General features: G+C 41.4%; 1 protein-coding gene across 1 annotated transcript in view; it reads right to left on the bottom strand.

Annotated features, from left to right (window-relative positions):
• Positions 1-831: 831 nt before the first annotated feature.
• The window catches only part of LOC133070281 (ectonucleoside triphosphate diphosphohydrolase 1), a 198,637-nt gene continuing 181,392 nt past the window's right edge, over positions 832-18,076 (bottom strand). Inside the window, exons 34-39 of the mRNA XM_061162257.1 lie at positions 17,486-17,599; positions 13,706-13,840; positions 13,212-13,334; positions 7,515-7,573; positions 5,073-5,250; positions 832-2,596 (exon numbers count right to left, since the gene is read on the bottom strand). Coding sequence (XP_061018240.1) covers positions 2,408-2,596; positions 5,073-5,250; positions 7,515-7,573; positions 13,212-13,334; positions 13,706-13,840; positions 17,486-17,599 — 798 coding nt within the window. The 3' untranslated portion in view covers positions 832-2,407. The remainder of the gene's footprint in view (positions 2,597-5,072; positions 5,251-7,514; positions 7,574-13,211; positions 13,335-13,705; positions 13,841-17,485; positions 17,600-18,076) is intronic.

Raw genomic sequence — 18,076 nt, 5'->3', positions numbered from 1 at the left:
AAGTATGTTTCAACAAACTCTTCAGGTGATTCTTATGCATGCTGAAGTTTGAGAGCCACTGAGGAAGAAGACAGAAGGTTCCTTAGAGATGGTGACAAAGATGGATGAAGGCTAATGTACTTCTGACATCACAGAGCTATTGCACTAGAATTGGACTGCTTCCTCTGCACTTGACAGTTCTGTAAGCCCAGTTGGATTATGTTACTGTGATTAGGTTTCTGTTCCTTGCAACTGAATGCAATTCTAATTGATAAATCACCTTTTCAATCTCAGCTCAAAACTTTATCTCTGTGGAGAGGCCTTCTCCCACTACTCTGCTTATACCCTCCATCCCCATCAAAGTCCTCCATTACGTCAATATTTTTGTTTCCTTTATAGCGCTCATTATACCCTGGAATTATCTCACCTACTTACTGTTTATTTGCTTATGATCTGTTTTCCTTGTAAGAATGTCTTCACACTGTCCTCTAGCACATACTAAAGTGTCTGGTACATATTGGATGCTTTGTAATTATTTGTGGATGAGGTTGCAAAGAGTGAGACACAACAGTGACTGAACAACAAAAAATTTTAAAATTATACACTACATCTAATATCATGTACTTTTAAAACAGTCAAATGAAAAAACATGGTTCATTACAATCACACAATTTTTAGGAAAAATTTTTAGATGAGAAATACATACACATATTTAAAAATGAATATGATACAGAATATAATGCACACTTGCCTATGAACATTTTCCACCTTACTCTTAAGTGGTCTATCAATTCTAAAGCTACAAACAAAATGAACAAAATAGCTATGTAAACATTCAGTATGGCACAGAAATGAATTGTATGAGTGCAGCCTTTATTTGGCAAACTTGTCTTTCCACAGATATCATTTTGTGCTACTCCAATTGATGTGGGAAACTTGTTAATAACAAAGCCTCCTACAGCATTTAAACACAACATTCAAATAATGAATGTTTATATGTTTAATGAATGTTAATAATGAATGTTTAAACAAAAACATTCAAATAAAAACAATTCTGATCATTTTTCTGATGCATGCCAGAAGACATATATAACAAAGTTTTAACCTTGCAGAAAAAACATTCTCTTTACCTACATACCCTTTCTTTCTAGTAATCTTGAGTTTGGTCTGAGACTAACATCCTGAAAATAAATGAGGTCTTCTCTGGCCTCTGCAGGTATATTCAGAGAGGGGATTTAGGCTGAGGGTTCCCTGAGGATGAATTTGGGGTTTTTGCTCTCTGCTTCTCTGGGAGTGATTCAAGGAACCCCAGTGCTACTACAGTGGGAGAAGTGAATCTTCTTTTTCTTACTTTAACCTCATATAAAATTGCTCTCATAGACTTTTGGAAATCTATCCTTTGATTAAAAAATAAGTTGTTATGTAACATTTAAATAAACTATTTGAAGACTTTGCTCAATGAAGTACAGAACAATCAAATATAATAAAGTACAGTATTTTCTACTTAGATCCCTACCCACTCTTTCTTGAGGCCCTGGATGGGTGTCCTTGGGGCACCATTGTGAAAGAAAAGCAGCAGAAAGTGCCAGAGGCAGAATGGGGAGCTGCTCATTAAGATAAAGAGGCCTCTGAGATTCAGGTAAGACATTTATCTCCCTTTCTCACAGAACTAGGAAAAAATTTAGGTAGTATTTCCTGAGAGTCCCGTCTAAATACTTGGAGGTGAAATGACTTTAGATCAGTAGTATCTAAAGAGAAAACTTTTAAGAAGCCCACAGAAGCTGTTCTTAACCCAAAATGGCATATTTCCTTCTTATTCTTCAGTGAAATAATCTTTTATCTCATGGGTTTCTATTTGAATAACTCCTGCCTGGAATTCCATCAGAACCGTCATCAAAGTTATCAGCCTCATTTTAGTAATGACAGCATTCTGTAAGGCAGGGTTCTCATTCTTAACTGGTTAACAGAATTGCCTGGGAAGCTTTTTTTAAATAATGTAGGTTCTGGAGCTGTACTCTCAGAGATCCTGATTCAGTAGGTCCTGGATGGGATGTGGGAACCTGTATTTTCAATAGGGCTTTCCAAGTGATTTTGATGGAGGTGATGGGGGCCCCCAATTAGAGCAACACTGGCTGTGGAGAGAGGCCAGAATTGCTTCTTTCCTAGAATAAAACCTACTGTAGACAGTGATCCCAGGCGCCAGACTTTCCGAAGGGTCCTCCTTGATGAGGCCTCTGATGAGGAGGTCATTTATACTTGTCCCCAGAAACTCAGGCAGTGAGTCTTGTGCCTTACTCTATAAGTGAGCCAAAAATTGGGCTCACGCTTGTCTGGACTTGAGGATAAACAGAAAAATCCCAAGTACCAGAAAAGTCTGTCTTTTGGTTGGGGGCCCATGTACCATCTTCTCCTTCTATCTTTTTCCTTTTCACTGATGTCGAGCTAATGAAGCCAAATAGACCCACACAGATAATATGTTGTTTGGGTAGGGGTGAATGTACACAGCTAGAGCAAATTCTGTCTGTGGAAATTCAGAACAATGAATTCCAGTTTGATACACAGCATCAATAACTGACTGGACATCAGTGTATGGCATCTGGATAGGAAATCCTGTGACCTGGACCAAAGACAATAATACATAAACCCACATTACAATCATGTAGGTGGTTGGGAATTACTGTATGAAAAGATTACAGAAGCCTCAAAGAAATGGAAGTCATAAAATAATAATAATAATTATCATTTTGTGGGTGTTTACCGAGTTCTAGGGGACCTCCTGGTTGGCTCAGTGGTAAAGAATTTGTCTGTGATGCAGAAGATGCAGGAGACACCACGGGTTTGATACCTGGGCCAGGAAAATCCCTTGGAGGAGGGCATGCCAACCCACTCAAATGTTCTTGTCTTGGAGGATCCCATGCAGAGTAGCCTAGCAGGCTCCAGTTCATAGGGTCACACAGAGTCGGACACAACTGAAGTGACTGAGCATGTACTATGTTCTAGGCACAGTGCTAAATACTTCACATTTTAATTAATCCTCAAACAACCCTTTGAGGCAGGTTTTGCTATAACCCCACTTTATAAAGAGAGGAGCAGAGCCAGGTCTGTCTAATGCCAGAGCCTACACATTTAATATTCCACATACTTGCACTTTTTCTGCAATGGCAACCTGCCAAAAAGGAAACTTCTTGGTCATATGAATGATTTAAAAGAGCATTTTGGAAGAATTTATTTCACATTGATTTAGTTTCTATTTATTGATATCTATGACAGGATTGGTGGAGAAGGCAATGGCAACCCACTCCAGTACTCTTGTCTGGAAAATCCCATGGACGGAGGAGGCTGGTAGGCTGCAGTCCATGGGGTCGCTAGGAGTCGGACACGACTGAGTGACTTCACTTTCCCTTTTCACTTTCATGCATTGGAGAAGGAAATGGCAACCCACTCCAGTGTTCTTGCCTTGAGAATACCAGGGACGGGGGAGCCTGGTCGGCAGCCGTCTATGAGGTCGCACGGGGTCAGACACGACTCAGCAGCAGCAGCATGACAGGATTGGGCTTCTCTGGTGACTCAGCTGGTAAAGAATCCTCCCACAATGCAGGAGACCTGGGTTTGATTCCTGGGTTGGGAAGATCCCCTGGACAAGGGAATAGCTACCCTGTCCAGTATCCTGGCCTGGAGAATTTCATGGACTGTATAGTCCATGGGGTGGCAAAGTGTTGGACATGACTGAGGGACTTTCACTTTCATTTCCTCCGATGACAGGATTAAAGGATATGGGACATGGGTCTCATGTAAAATTATCTATTAAAGAATTTACAAAGGACAATCGTAAGCTGCTTTCAAGCCTCAGATTGTTTACTTTTCTGATCTTTAAATCTCTTCATGTGCTCTTCCCTTGTGAGTGCATAGTACACTATCCTTCCCTAGTTTACTTAATAAATTACACTGGAATACAAATAATAGTTAACATTTAGTAAGTGTTGGGTGCTATGGTTAAGCAACTCACTTAATCCTCACCACAACCACAAAATAGCTAACTATTTTTATCCTTGTTTATCTTGTGCAATGGGGTAAGAACATATAGAGAAGTTGGGTAATTTGGTCAAAGTCAGTGAATGGTCGAGCCAGGATTTGAACCCAAGCCGCAGGATGCAGTCTAGATTTATGAATCTGTGTTATTAAACAGCAGATAATTTTACAAAGGAACTCTAAGTTTAAAACCTTGACTTATACTTAACAATACTTTGCTTATCTATTTACCCCCTAATTCAATTAAAAAGAAAGCAAAACAAAACAACTACCTCCCTATTCATGAATAGTTCCTGCAGACACCTCCCTGGCAGCCTAAGTTTCAACTTCCAACAGATAGCTTCCCTTCCTCTTTCCAAGGCTTTCTCTAGAGGACATTTTCTGACCTACAGGATGGAAGGGGGAAGGAATATCACTCTTGAGAGGCTGGGGCTTCCAAAAACTACTGCAACAATTCATAGGCAAGAGAAGGAGAGAGGATTCTCAGAACTCAGGATACTGGTAGGGAAAGAAAAGAAGGACTTTAAAATACACCAAAATGCCTGCCATGATTATTTGATTATGGACTTGAGTTTGATAGGCCTTTTTTACCATCCAGGATGATGTTAAATGTGCTGGTGAATATACGAGAGGAGGTTAAAACAAAAGTCCAGGCTATGATGTATAAATCTGAGAGTAATTTGCATATGGAAGATATTAAAGCTTGCCTGAAGTCCTCTTGCCCAGAACCAAGGACAGGGAATCCATCCTATTACTACCATCTAGAGATCATTTCTTAGTTTCTTAGTTGCAAGTCATTTCCTTTTGGGCATCTCTTTCCAAAGTTTGTGGTTTGTGTATCATAAAACTGATTCCAAGAAAATGTCATGCAATCTGGTCACAGTACTAGTTATTCACTACATTTGCAAAGTCTCAGTCTAAACATAAGTGGATTTTAATGACATAGCATGTATAACATGAGATCAAGATAAAAGATATCTCAGGGGTTTTTAAGATTACTATCATCTGGCAGTTAACATCATAGATAAAACAAATGTCGTTAATGTATTAAATCATATACAAACCCAATAAAATTGTAGTAGTCTTTCAAATTCACTCTCTTCTTCAGACAAAACAAAGCTTGCAGTACCAAGTTCTAACTTAGGAAGAATCTGTCGTAAAATCAAAGTACACTGTCTATTCCAACGTGTTGGCTGCTTAGGCCGCCATTCCATTATTTTACACTTCAGAGTTCTTTCAATCCTAAGGTAAGAATGCAAAGATCATTTTATGATAAATTACAAATCATTTAATGAATGTGAAAAAAAGTTTTGTCACATTTACTCAAGTATGAGAATAATACTTTGCGGGGACTTCCCTGGTGGTCCACTGATTAAGAATCTACCTTGCAATGCAAGGGATGTAGGTTCAATCCCTGGTCAAGGAACTAAGATCCCCCACTGAGTAAACTGCCCAAGAGCACTGGAGCCCGTGTGCTACAACTCGAGAGGCCATGCGCTGCAACCAAAGATCCTCCATGACCCAACTCATGCTGCATCTAGGACCCCACACAGCCAAATAAATTAAATAAATGTTTAAAATATATAGTCATTCACAATTTGAAAAATGATACATTTTTTATGTAGGAGAAAACCAGACCACCATGGTGAGGGACATCTGTCATCAACCACATTAATCTGGTTTGGGAAAGATCAGGCTCTTGCTTCGCTTGAGGAAGCAAGATGCTTCCTGGGGTAGCTAGCAATTAGTTCTCAAAGGCACTTCTTTCTTCCAGTTCCCTGTGTGTAGACAGCTGCCTACTAGGTGTGATTTGCTACCATCTGATTACTGGGTTGACATTCCTGTTCTCCAAGACCCTCCTCTGACATAAGACATCGTATTTCCAAGAAATGCCTTTATAAAAATCCAGGTATCTTGTCTGGGGTAATGTTAGCAGGAATGGGGTTATTAAATCAGTTAATCCAGCAAGTGGAATTGGGAGGAAATGAGACACTGGATTGATCAGTATGATGATCAGTTTCCCCCGATCTGATCATTCCCCCAAATGTATGCTCTATGCAGGCAGGGAGTTTCACCTACCTACCCCGCCTCTGAAACAGTGCCTGCTGAGGAACTGTTCCGGGGAGGGAGAAAGTGGAGTCCAGCGTGAGCTGGTTGGTGGGAAGCCTTTCTGCTGCAGAGGATTATTGTGTGCTGGGCCTCTCCTTTTGGCTGAGTCCAATAAAGTAAGTAAGTGGTTTTGAGTTTGCAGAGTCTCAGTCATGGCTACACACCAGAATCACCTGTAGGACTCAAAATACTTCACTATCCTCCAGATAGTGGCTCAACAGGTCTGATCCTGAAAATCACCTGTTCTATCAAAACACTTCACTATCCTCCAGATAGTGGCTCAACAGGTCTGATCCTGGACTCTGGCACCTATATTTAGTTCCAGAAGCAATTCTGATGAAAACTAAAAGTTGGAGACCATTTTCCTAGTGCATTTCTTCTTCTTTTTTTTTTTTTTTTGTTAAGAGCTGGGGAAGAAGTAGGGGAGTAAGAGGTGGGGGTCATGTGCTAGTGAAAAAAGGGAGTGGCAAAATGCTTTTTGTCCTTTTCTGTTTTGATTAGTTGGTAGCAGCTTACATGCCAGCCTGCTGTGTCAGCATGAGTCACTGGAAGTAGTCAGATCTAGAAGCTTCTGACATATCTGGAGTAGGAGCAAGGCCTGCTGCAAAGGCTGTGACATTTTGGGCTTGACTGAGCAACTCTTCAGGGTGTGTGTGTGTGTGTTTGTGTGTCTGTGGAATATGTGGATGAGGGTGGCTACCAAGGACAGTACTGATATTTCTACTACCCAGCTTGGATGTTTTTACCACACCCCTATTGTTCTTTCAAGAAGTGTTGTTGCTGCTGCTGCTGCTGCTGCTAAGTCACTTCAGTCATGTCTGACTCTGTGCGACTCCACAGACAGCAGCCCACCAGGCTACACCGTCCCTGGGATTCTCCAGGCAAGAACACTGGAGTGGGTTGCCATTTCCTTCTCCAGTGCATGAGAGTGAAAAGGGAAAGTGAAGTCGTTCAGTCTTGTCTGACTCTTTGCGACCCCATGGACTGCAGCCTACCAGGCTCCTCCATCCATGGGATTTTCCAGGCAAGAGTACTGGAGTGGGGTGCCATTGCCTTCTCCGTCAAGAAGTGTTAGTTATTGATTATTACTAAAAGGCTAAACAGGTGTCTGTGTCGAGAACTTCCCAATAGCTGCCCACAATGTTGTCCAGATGCAACTGTACTTAACTTGGCATGTTTTTTCAAGGAGTATTGTGGATAGCAGAGGGGCTGATGTTTTTATGCAAGGGCCAAGAGCCAGACGACTCAATGGAAGTAACTATTAAATCTCCATTTCATGCTTCTGTTGTTGAGTCTAATAGGTATTTTTGAGAGACTGGGTTACAGGACTGAAGGGTGGCTGAATGGGAGATTAGGGAGAAAACATGATAATCATAGCATATAAATAGAGATCATACCTGTTCTTTAGATCTTCTACCATGCTCTTATTAGTATCAGAATAAATTATTTCTTCAGGCTGAAATACAGAAAACTGAAAGTGAGAAAAGGTTCTAGGGAGGCCATCTTGATATCAGTCACCCCTTGGAGTGCTGATCATAATGGAGGGGGCAACCTAAACCTCTCATGTGGCAGAAACACTCAATAATAGGAGCACAGAGCTAACACAGATCACAGCATTTCCTTTGATTTTAATACTACTTCACCAGGGCAGGGAGGGGAAATGGATTTACGAAAGATATTCCTCATGAGACAGATCTGCTGTTTGTTTATTCAAGTAAGAACTTGGCATTCTTATTCATTCCATCAGACAATCTCTGGAAGCTGTACTGGTCTCATCCGGTTATTAACTGTGACTTTGGAGAAATTACTTAACCGCTTTGAGTCTGGGTTACCACATCTTTTAAAGTGAACGTGAAGTCGCTCAGTCGTGTCCAACTCTTTGCGACCCCATGGACTGTAGCCTACCAGGCTCCTCTGTCCATGGGATTCTCCAGGCAAGAATACTGGAATGGGTTGCCATTTCCTTCTCCAGGGGATCTTCCCGGCGCAGGGATCAAACCCAGGTCTCCCGCATTGCAGGCAGACAGTTTAACCTCTGAGCCACCAGGGAAGCCCTAAAGAGGGACAATAAGAGCATCTACTTTCCTGGGGTCATGCGAAGACTTTAAAATAAAGTCATACATGTAAAGCCTGGCACGTATTGCCCAACTAAGGTCAGATAGTACTGTTATTATTACTCTTCTAACATGGTTTATCATCCACCTCCTTTGCTTCTTTCAGCAGGCAGGAGCCAGTTTTCTCCGTGTTCACAGGTGTGCATGCGCACATATGCAAGCATATACGCAGAGTCCATTTCAGTCTCTGCTGTCTTCAAGTCTTTGCTTCCGGCACCCCAGCAACAGCAGAGAGCAAGGCTCTGCCGTGTCTCCCCATGCTGCTCCGCCGAGCTGGATTTTCTGGGACAAGGAGAGGACTTCTCCAACCCCCTCCCTCCCACCCAAACTCCCTGCAGGGCTCACATAGACAAGAATGGACGAGTGGGACTGGGTTTAGAGAGTCTTTACTTTGAATATTTATGAGCTGAGAAACAGCGCCTCTGTAGAGACAGGGACAGATGCTTCCCCCTCATGAGTGTAAGGGAGGAAACTTTTGCTAGGACTCTAGGTCTCAGAAAATTTCAGGGGTGATTTGAGGAGGCTCAGTCTATCATCTCCTGATCTAAGTCAGTGGCTCCCAAAATGTGACACCACCCCCTGCTCAGCAAAATGTTGCTGAGTCAGCAGCCTCAGACCTACTGACTCAGAAACTCTGAGGGTACAGCCTAGCAAATTGCTTTTTAACAAGCCCTCCAAAGGGTTATGATGCCTACCATGGTTGGAGAACCACTAGATTAGAGAATATGCTCAGACACAGTGAATTTGCCTAGAGTAGAACATGGCAGAAGATGAAATACTAGAGAAAGTAAAGTCTAAAACCCAGCATCATCTTGCAGAGGTCACCAACTATTAAAGACAAGGCAGGTAAACCAAAACCCGACTGCTGTCCTCAAATTACTGTCTGCCCCTCCAAAACACTGCCCTGCGCCCCTAACCTGGCAACTCCGGTGGATTAGTTAGACCACCTTCAGGCCTGAAAAAGAGGCCTGGGTTATGTTGACCCAATACATTTATGGAGTGTTAGTCTATTTCCCATTTGGGCAAAGGCCCCTTTCAGGGAATTCATAACCTTTAAAAGTTCAAGAAGATGTCCCTGTTAACTCCATTTCTCTGTCACACACACACTCAAATTTATGTTCTCAATTGTGATTAACAGAAAAAAAAAAAAAAAACAGCATTCACTACAGACGGTGGTTTATTCTGGTATGTGTGTGACAAGGCAGAAAATCAAGGGCCACTGGCCCACAGGGAAGAAATCAGTAAAGACAAAAGTCAAATGCAACTATGAGTTTTCTGTTTAATTACTCAAACTTGACAAAAGGTTTAGTTTCCACTCTTAGTCAGAGTGGCTTTTAAAAATACAATTTTGATTACGGCAGCCCTTGCCTTGGTGATGCTGAATAAAGAATAAAGGCCAAAATCCTGACCAGGACCTCAGCTCATTTCTGCTCACCCCCTGGTAGCAGCCAAGCTGGCCTTTCAGCTCTGTGACAGACACTTGGCCCTGCAGGTTTTCATCTGCCTGCAGTGCAGGAGACCTGAGTTTGATCCCTGGGTTAGGAAGATCCCCTGGAGAAGGGCATGGCAACCCACTCCAGTATCCTTGCCTGGAGAATCCCACTGACAGAGGAGCCTGGCAGGCTACAGTCCATAGGGTTGCAAAGAGTCAGACATGACTAAGCGACTAACACACACACACAGCTGGTCTTCAAGCCTGCTGTTTCCACTTTGTGCTGGGACTACTCTCGTCACTAATCTTCATCTAGACCAGCTCCTGCTGCTCAGCCCTCTTCACAGTGCTGCTGGTCATCACTTTTTTCCCCAGGAAGCCCCTGAAGCTCCCCTTCCCCTCAGGTTTCCTGCTGTGTGCTCCCCAACGCACATTCATTACTTCTTAGTGGTATTTATCTCTCTCTACTCCAAGTGCTTGCTTCCTTCTGTTTCCTCCTCTAGAACACAAGCTCCAAGAACACGGTTGCTGTTCAGTTGTTCAGTTGTGTCCAACTCTTTGCACCCCCATGGACTGCAGCATGGCAGGCTTTCCTGTCCTTCACCATCTCCCGGAGTTTGCTCAAACTCATGTCCATTGAGTTGACGATGCCATCCAACTACCTCATCCTCTGTCACCCCCTTCTCCTCTAGCCCTCAATCTTTCCCAACATCAAACTCTTTTTCCTTGTGGTACCTATACCTAACACAGTGCTGACCCACTGCAGCACTCAATAAATGTTAACCGAATTAATAAGAGAATGATTAAAACAAACAAAAATTCTCATCTCTGAATACACTGTTCTCCCCCTAGGAAGCTGCAACCAAATGCTTTGGTCACAACTTTAGGATAGGCAAGCAAGGCATTGTGTGGGTGCTGGAAATGTGGCTTGCTCAAGAGAGATAAGCACATTTCCCCCTTACTTAAAATGACTTTACAGACATAAATGCTTGCATCTGCAAGGAAAATGTTTAGAAGGATACACAAGAAACTACTGACTGTGGCTATTTCTTAGAGAGTGGGGAAAAAATGCTGAAGAGGGAAGAAACTCTTCATTTTATATACTTTGGTACGGTTTGATTTCTTTTCCCCCACAACCACCATTCTTTCTTTTCGATATTGTGAACTATGTCAAACATACAGATAAAGCACTGAGAATAATGTAACGAACATCCACCCAACATACATACCACCTAGCTATATCTAATCTTTGTATGCATCCATATTTTTTTAGATTTTTCAAAAAGATGTAGGAATTTCCCTGGTGACCCAGTGGCTAAGACTCTGCCTTCCCAATACAGGGAGCCTGGGACCGATCCCCAGCCAGGGAACTAGATCCCATATGCACAGCCAAATAAATAAATACATCTTTTAAAAAGATGTAAAACATTACAGATAGACTTAAAGTAATCTATATACTGCTCCCTGATCTCATTCCCCTTTTTTCTCTCTCCAAAGGTAACTTTTACCCTAAATTTGATGTTTATCATTCTCATGCAAGCTTTTATACTATCACTATGTATCTATGGGCTTCTCTGATGGTTTAGATGGTATTCTTTCTGCCTGCCAAGCAGAAAACGCTAGTTCGATACCTGGGTTGGAAAGACCACCTGGAATAGGAAATGGCAACCCACTCCAGTATTCTTGCCTGGAGAAATCCATGGACAGAGGAGCCTGCAGGGCTACAATCCATTGGGTCACAAAGAGTTGGACACAACTGAGCAACTAACATTTTCACTTATATATCTATATATATATAAACACATATTTTTCAAACTTCATATATATGTGTCATTTCACATCTTCTTTACTTTGCTCAACATTACATTTTTTAATATTCACTCATGTTGACACAATGGCTCTAGGTCAGTGGTTCTCAACTGTGGCTACATGTGGGAATCACTTGGGGAGCTTTAAGTAACACCAGTGTGTGGGCTCTTCACTCAGAGATTTTGATGTCATGAATGTACAGTCAAGTTGAGAGCTACAGTAAATTACTTTCATATATTCTTTTTTACTACTGTATAGAAGATTTTGGGTTTCCTTGGTGGCTTAGACAGTAAAGAATCTGCTTGCAATGCAGGAGACCTGGGTTTGATCCCTGGGCCAGGAAGATCCCCTGGAGAAGGGAATGGCAACCCACTCCAGTATTCTTGCCTGGAGAATTCCATGGACAGAGGAGCCTGGTGGGCTATGGTGTATGGGGTCGCAAAGAGTCAGACATGACTGAGCAACTTACACATACACACATATAAGATTTCATAGTATGGGTTCTTGACAACTTATGTGCCCATTTTCTGGCTGATAAATTGTGTCCTTTTTTTTTTTTTCTATTTCAAGCAATTTAGTAATGACCATTGTTGTGCTCGTCTCTCTGTGCTAGGGTACATACTTAGAAGTTGAATTGGTGGGTCAAAGGTTGAGCTTTTTCAACTTTACCAACCTTACCATGTTGATTTTCAAAGAGTTTATAGCAATTTACACTCTCACTATTTCTCAGCCTGTTTGCCAATATTTGATATCATCACACTTAAAAAAATGTTTCCTAATCCTATACATGTAAAAATCATGTTTGTTTTAAATTATATTTCCCTCAGTACAAGTGAGGTTGAACTCTGGAGTTTCTGCTTCTATGAATTGTCTTCTTCCTATTTTTCCATTGTTCTTTTTCTTATACCCCCCCTCTCTTTCTTCCTCTGGGTCATAGCTCCCAGTTTTTGAATTTTGCAATTGCCTGCACATTGATATACCACGGCTCTCAATCCAGAAACTGCTGTTGAAATGGAATTTGGGTGTCTTCCCAAAGTGATGCTGAACACACCACAGATTCCCTGGCCAAGTTGTCTGGTGGTGAGATTGGTTCCTGATGCTCTCATCTGTACTTTGTTCTCTTACCTCCTGAGCTCCAGGTAATGGGTCTGCAGCTTACCTTTCTCATCTTCTCTCAAGAGGAGCAAGGTAGGGAAGCTCCATCATAGTCCTGGCTTCAAAAAGTGAGACTGGCTCTGGTTCCCTGGACTTCATGACTCACTTTTAGACTTTGCTCCCATCCTCTTTGGGCCCTGCTCACTGATGGTGTTTCTGTCCTATTTCTATTCCAGTAGATACCCATCATGGTTCAGAGCCCAGATAAGCCTTTTGTTTTTCAATTTTTATAGTTTATTATTGTCATGGATGTGTCGTAGAAGTGCAAGGTCAAAGTAAGAACTTATTACATCATCTGGACATTATATTTTCTGTTTCATGATGAATACTTTAAAAATTTTACTCTAAAACCTAAATCCACAATTAAGATGATGCCTTCTTCTCAATTCTTCTTTCGCAAGTAGAGGAAAAGGGTCAGAGTAGCCTAAAGTCAGGCTGGATGGCAGAGAAAACTGGATTTTATTGATGTTGCTAAACCATTCAATAAGCAACCAGCTATATAAATGTAACAAGAGCTGTCACAAGTCTAAGGTCAGAACCAATGGTAACTTTCATAGAGACACACCTGGAAAAGTGTGATTTACCTGAACGCTTTGTGTGTTTGTTCCTTGATAATTTTTTGGAAGCAACTGTTTCCAGAAACTTTCCTTTGAATAGTCAAAATACACAGCCATTGGTGAATTATTCTGCTGCAGATTAAACCAGACCTATTATAACATTAACAGAGAATCAACATCGGCCCACGGGAGTACGAAGCCCATAGGGGGTTACAGTCTTACTACCCAGTGAAGTGGGAGAAGCCAAGGACAGCTCTGCGGCAGGAGGTACAGAGAATTCCAGGGGCATGTGAACACTAGACTGCTCACTGGTTCTCAGCCTTGGAGGTGCTACGGAATCACCTCAAGGAGCTTTGGGGACGGAAGATTTCCCTGGCCCCACACCCCAGGGATTCTAACTGAACATCTACGGTTTCCTCAGCATTTCCACATGATTCTAATGTACAGTCAGGGCAGAGAGCCACAAGTTTGACTCCTGAGGACAGAACTCAAGATCTTCCCCCCTCACCCAATACACTTACGTTTTCACCATCAAACAAACAATCTACACCTTGTAACGGACAAAATGGGTCAAACTGCTTATGACACTGTCCAGTTAATGGATTCCAAAGCAAATATTCATCAGTTTCCTGAGTTAATACATACGCCACATGCCCCTGTCCGAAGAAAGAGTTAAAATTATTTTGGGGGGATGACTGATTTAACTCATTTTTGTATTGGAAATTGTAGTGTAAGCATATGCTATCTCTGACTTTTTACAGATAATATTATCAATCACCTTATTGATTTTTTTTCTGTATGATGTATCTATTTATTGGTCATGCTGCACGGCTTGTGGGATCTCTGTTTCCTGACCAGGGATTGAACTCAGGCCACAGCAGCAAAAGCCCAGAATCATAACCACTGTGTCATCAGGAAACTCCCTGTTACCTCTTATCTTTTAAAAGCCTTTTTTAGAATATTTACAATTTTTTTGAAAAGGGAAAAACCAAAGCAATAGAAATCCGCAGGCCCAGGCTAGCATGAGGATTCAAATGAGAGAACTTATGAGCCAGTGTTGTCACCGTCATAGCAATAAAATATGTTGTTCTGATGAAATCAGTATATGAAGAACATTTCCCAATAGCTAGTGCTAATGCGTAGGGGTACTTTTGCCTAACTCACACAAAGGTGCTATATGGATTAGCCCTGCTTTAAGCAGAATATACTTAGAGATCAAGGGTGAACACCGTGTAGAGTTATGGTGTTAGTCCAAGGCTCTGAAAAGCTAGGTGAAGTTAAAAAGCCATCAAATTAATTTTGAGAACAAGATCTAGAATTAGAGGCCAGAGAGAAATTAAACAGAAAACCATTTGAGGAATAAAAGTAGTCACTATGTTACTATTTTGCTCTGCACATACTTGTGATGTGTAAACCTTTCTTATTTAGCAAAACATAAAAATTTCAGGTAATGATAATAATAACTGTTTAACATTCATCATTTACTTACCCCAGGTTCTGTACTCAGTGCTCATGCTAATTTTACTTAATTTCTCACTTTAATTAATTCCAAATTCTGTGAGGTAGGTATGATTATCATGTCCACCTTTCACATGAAGAATGAAGTAGGGATGATTATCATGCCCACCTTTCACATGAAGAATAAGAGAATAATAACTTGTCTAGGGTAACAGGAAATAGCATTATTCCTTTGAGCAAGGGCTTCCCTTGTGGCTCAGCTGGTGAAGAATACGTCTGCAATGTGGGAGACCTGGGTTCAATCTCTGGGTTGGGAAGATCCCCTGGAGTAGGGAAAGGCTACCCACTCTAGTATTCTGGCCTGGAGAATTCCAAGGAATGTGTAGTCCATGGGGTTGCAAAGAGTCGGACACAAATGAGCGACTTTCACTTTCACTTTGAGGGTCAGAGAAATAAATAAGGCTGAGATCATACAATTAGTAAACATTATTAGTGAAGTGAAAGTTGCTCAGTCGTGTCTGACTCTTTGTGACCCCATGGACTGTAGCCCACCAGGTTCCTCTGTCCATGGCATTTCCCAGGTAAAGTGGTGTCACCTCAACCACACAGACAAGGTGAAACTTACAAGTAAGTGCTGCCACCCAGTGTTGACTCACAGGTACAAATACAAATGTCTGTTAAAATATTGTTCACTGTTTACTGCCATCTAGTGGTGCTCAAAGCTACAGCCGCGCGATCACATGGGGAAATTAGCCATAGGTTTTCAGCTAACAAACAGGACACAGAAATAATAAGCTTTGCAAATACATAGAAATACATAGAAATAAATGATCATGACAAAAAAAAAATCTTGAAGTTTTAAATGCGTATCAATATGTTCATATTACTGAATAGAAATAAAGAGTCCTAATAAGGCAGCTTTCTGGAGGTTTGAATACAGGAGTATATAATTAAGTTGTACAAATTAGTGAACTTCTGGCCCATTTCTTGCACAATTAAAATTTGAGCAGTGAAAAATAGGGGGAGGTACATCTTAATTATCTTAAATACAATTCTAGGAACATATAAAGATGATGATGGTGATGATGGTTAACAACCACTACATAACTATTACTACGATAACTATTGCTACATCACCTACCACCATCACTTATTGAGCATTTTCCATAAACCAGGTGCTGCTCTCAGTGTCATATATTTACTACATAACTGAGTATTTCTAGTAACCCCATGATGTTCAGTCGCTAAGTCATGTCCAACTCTTTGTGACCCCATGAACTACATACAGCATGCCAGGTTCCTCTGTCCTCCACCATTTTCCAGAGTTTGCTCAAACTCATGTCCATTGTATCAGTAACGCTATCTAACCATCTCATTCTCTGCCACCCTCTTCTCCTTTTGCCCTCAATCTTTCCTAGCATCAGGGTCTTTTCTATGAGTCAGCTCTTCACATCAGGTTGCCAAAGTATGGGAGCTTCAGCTTCTGCATCATTCTTTCCAGTTAATATTCAGGGTTGATTTCTTTTAGGATTGACTAGTTTGATCCCCCTGTAGTCCAAGGGACTCTCAAGAGTCTTCTTCTCCAGCACCACAGTTCAAAAGCAAGAGTTCTTCAGCGCTCAGTATTCTTTATGGTCCAACTCTCACATCTGTACCTGACTACTGGAAAAACCATAGCTTTGACTATACAAACCTTTGTTGGCAAAGCGATATCTCTGCTTTTTAATACACTGTCTAGGTCTGTCGTAGCTTTCCTTCCAAAGGGCAAGCGTCTTTTAATTTCATGGCTGCAGTCACTGTCCACAATGATTTTGGAGCCCAAGGAAGAAAATCTGTCACTGCTTCCACTTTTTTCCCATCTATTCGCCATGAAGTAATGGGTCTGGATGCCATGATCTTAGTTTTTTAACACTGAGTTTCAGGTCAGCTTTTTCACTCTTCTCTTTCACCCTCATTAAGAGGCTCTTTAGTTCCTCTTCACTTTCTGCCATTAGAGTGGCATCATCTACATATCTGGGGTTGTTGATATTTCTTCCAGTAATCTTGAATCCAGCCTGTGATTCATCCAGTCCGGCATGTTACATGATGTACTCACGCATAGAAGTTAAATAAGCAGGGGGACAACATACGGCCATGTTATATTTCTTTCCCAGTTTTGTACCAGTCAGTTGTTCCATGTCCCGTTCTAATGCTGGTTCTTGACCCGCATACAGGTTCTCAGGAAACAGGTACGGTGGTCTGGTATTCCCATCTCTTTAAGAATTTTCCACATTTTATTGTGATCCACACAGGCAAAGGCTTTAGCATAGTCAATGAGGCAAAGTAGATGTTTTCCTGGAACTCCCTTGCTTTCTCCATGATCCAACAAATGTTGGCAATTTGATCTCTGGTTCCTCTGCCTCTCTGAAACCTAGCTTTTATATCTGGAAGTTCTCAGGTCACATAATGCTGAAGCCTACCTTGAAGGCTTTTGAGCATAACCTTGCTAGCATGTGAAATGAGCACAATTTTACAGTGGTTTGAACATTCTTTGGCATTGTCCCTCTTTGGGACTGGAATGAAAACGGACCTTTTCCAGTCCTGTGGTCATTGCTGAGTTTTCCAAATTTGCTGCCATGAAGTAACATTATTATCTGTACTACTTTACAAAGAAGAAAAACAAAAGGAAGTCATTCTTTACATTGTGGAAATGTTGATGAAGCAACATTATTCCCCTAAGTAAATATTTGTTTGCCTATGAAATTTCCTAATTTGTGAAAAAATGGAAACTTGGAGTTGAAGTCTTTAAAACTTGCAACTGAAAGTTTTGTTTACACTATTTAAATATTAAGTCCAACACTTACTTCCAACACTGAGGTTCCTAGAAGGACCAAAGCTTTCTTTCCAAAATACAGGAAGAAATTACAGAGAAGTATGGCATGCTCCTCCTTATTTCCAATAGCCAAACTGATGCAGCGCTAAGGTGAAACAAAAGCAACAAGGACAAAAAAAAAAAAGAAAAAAAAAAAGGAAGGGAGGGGAGGAGAGAGAGTTGAGTAGTGCAAGCATCCAACAGTTTCAGGGCCCCTCCACACCCTTACACACACATTTCTGCCAGGTCACTAAGATGACTGCAAAGCCTAAAACTCTGACACACTTTTCCTGTTAAAACATTAGGGCATTAGAAAGAGAGAACATTAGCCTGAAACATAAGGATACTGGGTGATCCAATAATTTTATCATCCAAAATGAGGCAGATTTTTTGGGGGGACAAATATCTTGGGAAAACAGGGCTGAGCACCAAAGAATAAATGCTTCTGAACTGTGGTGTTGGAGAAGACTCTTGAGAGTCCCTTGGACAGCAAGGAGATCAAACCAGTCACTCCTAAAGGAAATCAACCCTGACTATTCATTGGAAGGACTGATTCTGAAGCTGAAACTCCAATACTTTGGCC

Source organism: Dama dama, chromosome 15, assembly GCF_033118175.1.
Source record: "Dama dama isolate Ldn47 chromosome 15, ASM3311817v1, whole genome shotgun sequence".
In the NCBI taxonomy this organism is placed as follows: domain Eukaryota; kingdom Metazoa; phylum Chordata; class Mammalia; order Artiodactyla; family Cervidae; genus Dama; species Dama dama.
This window is presented reverse-complemented; position numbering and strand designations above follow the sequence as displayed.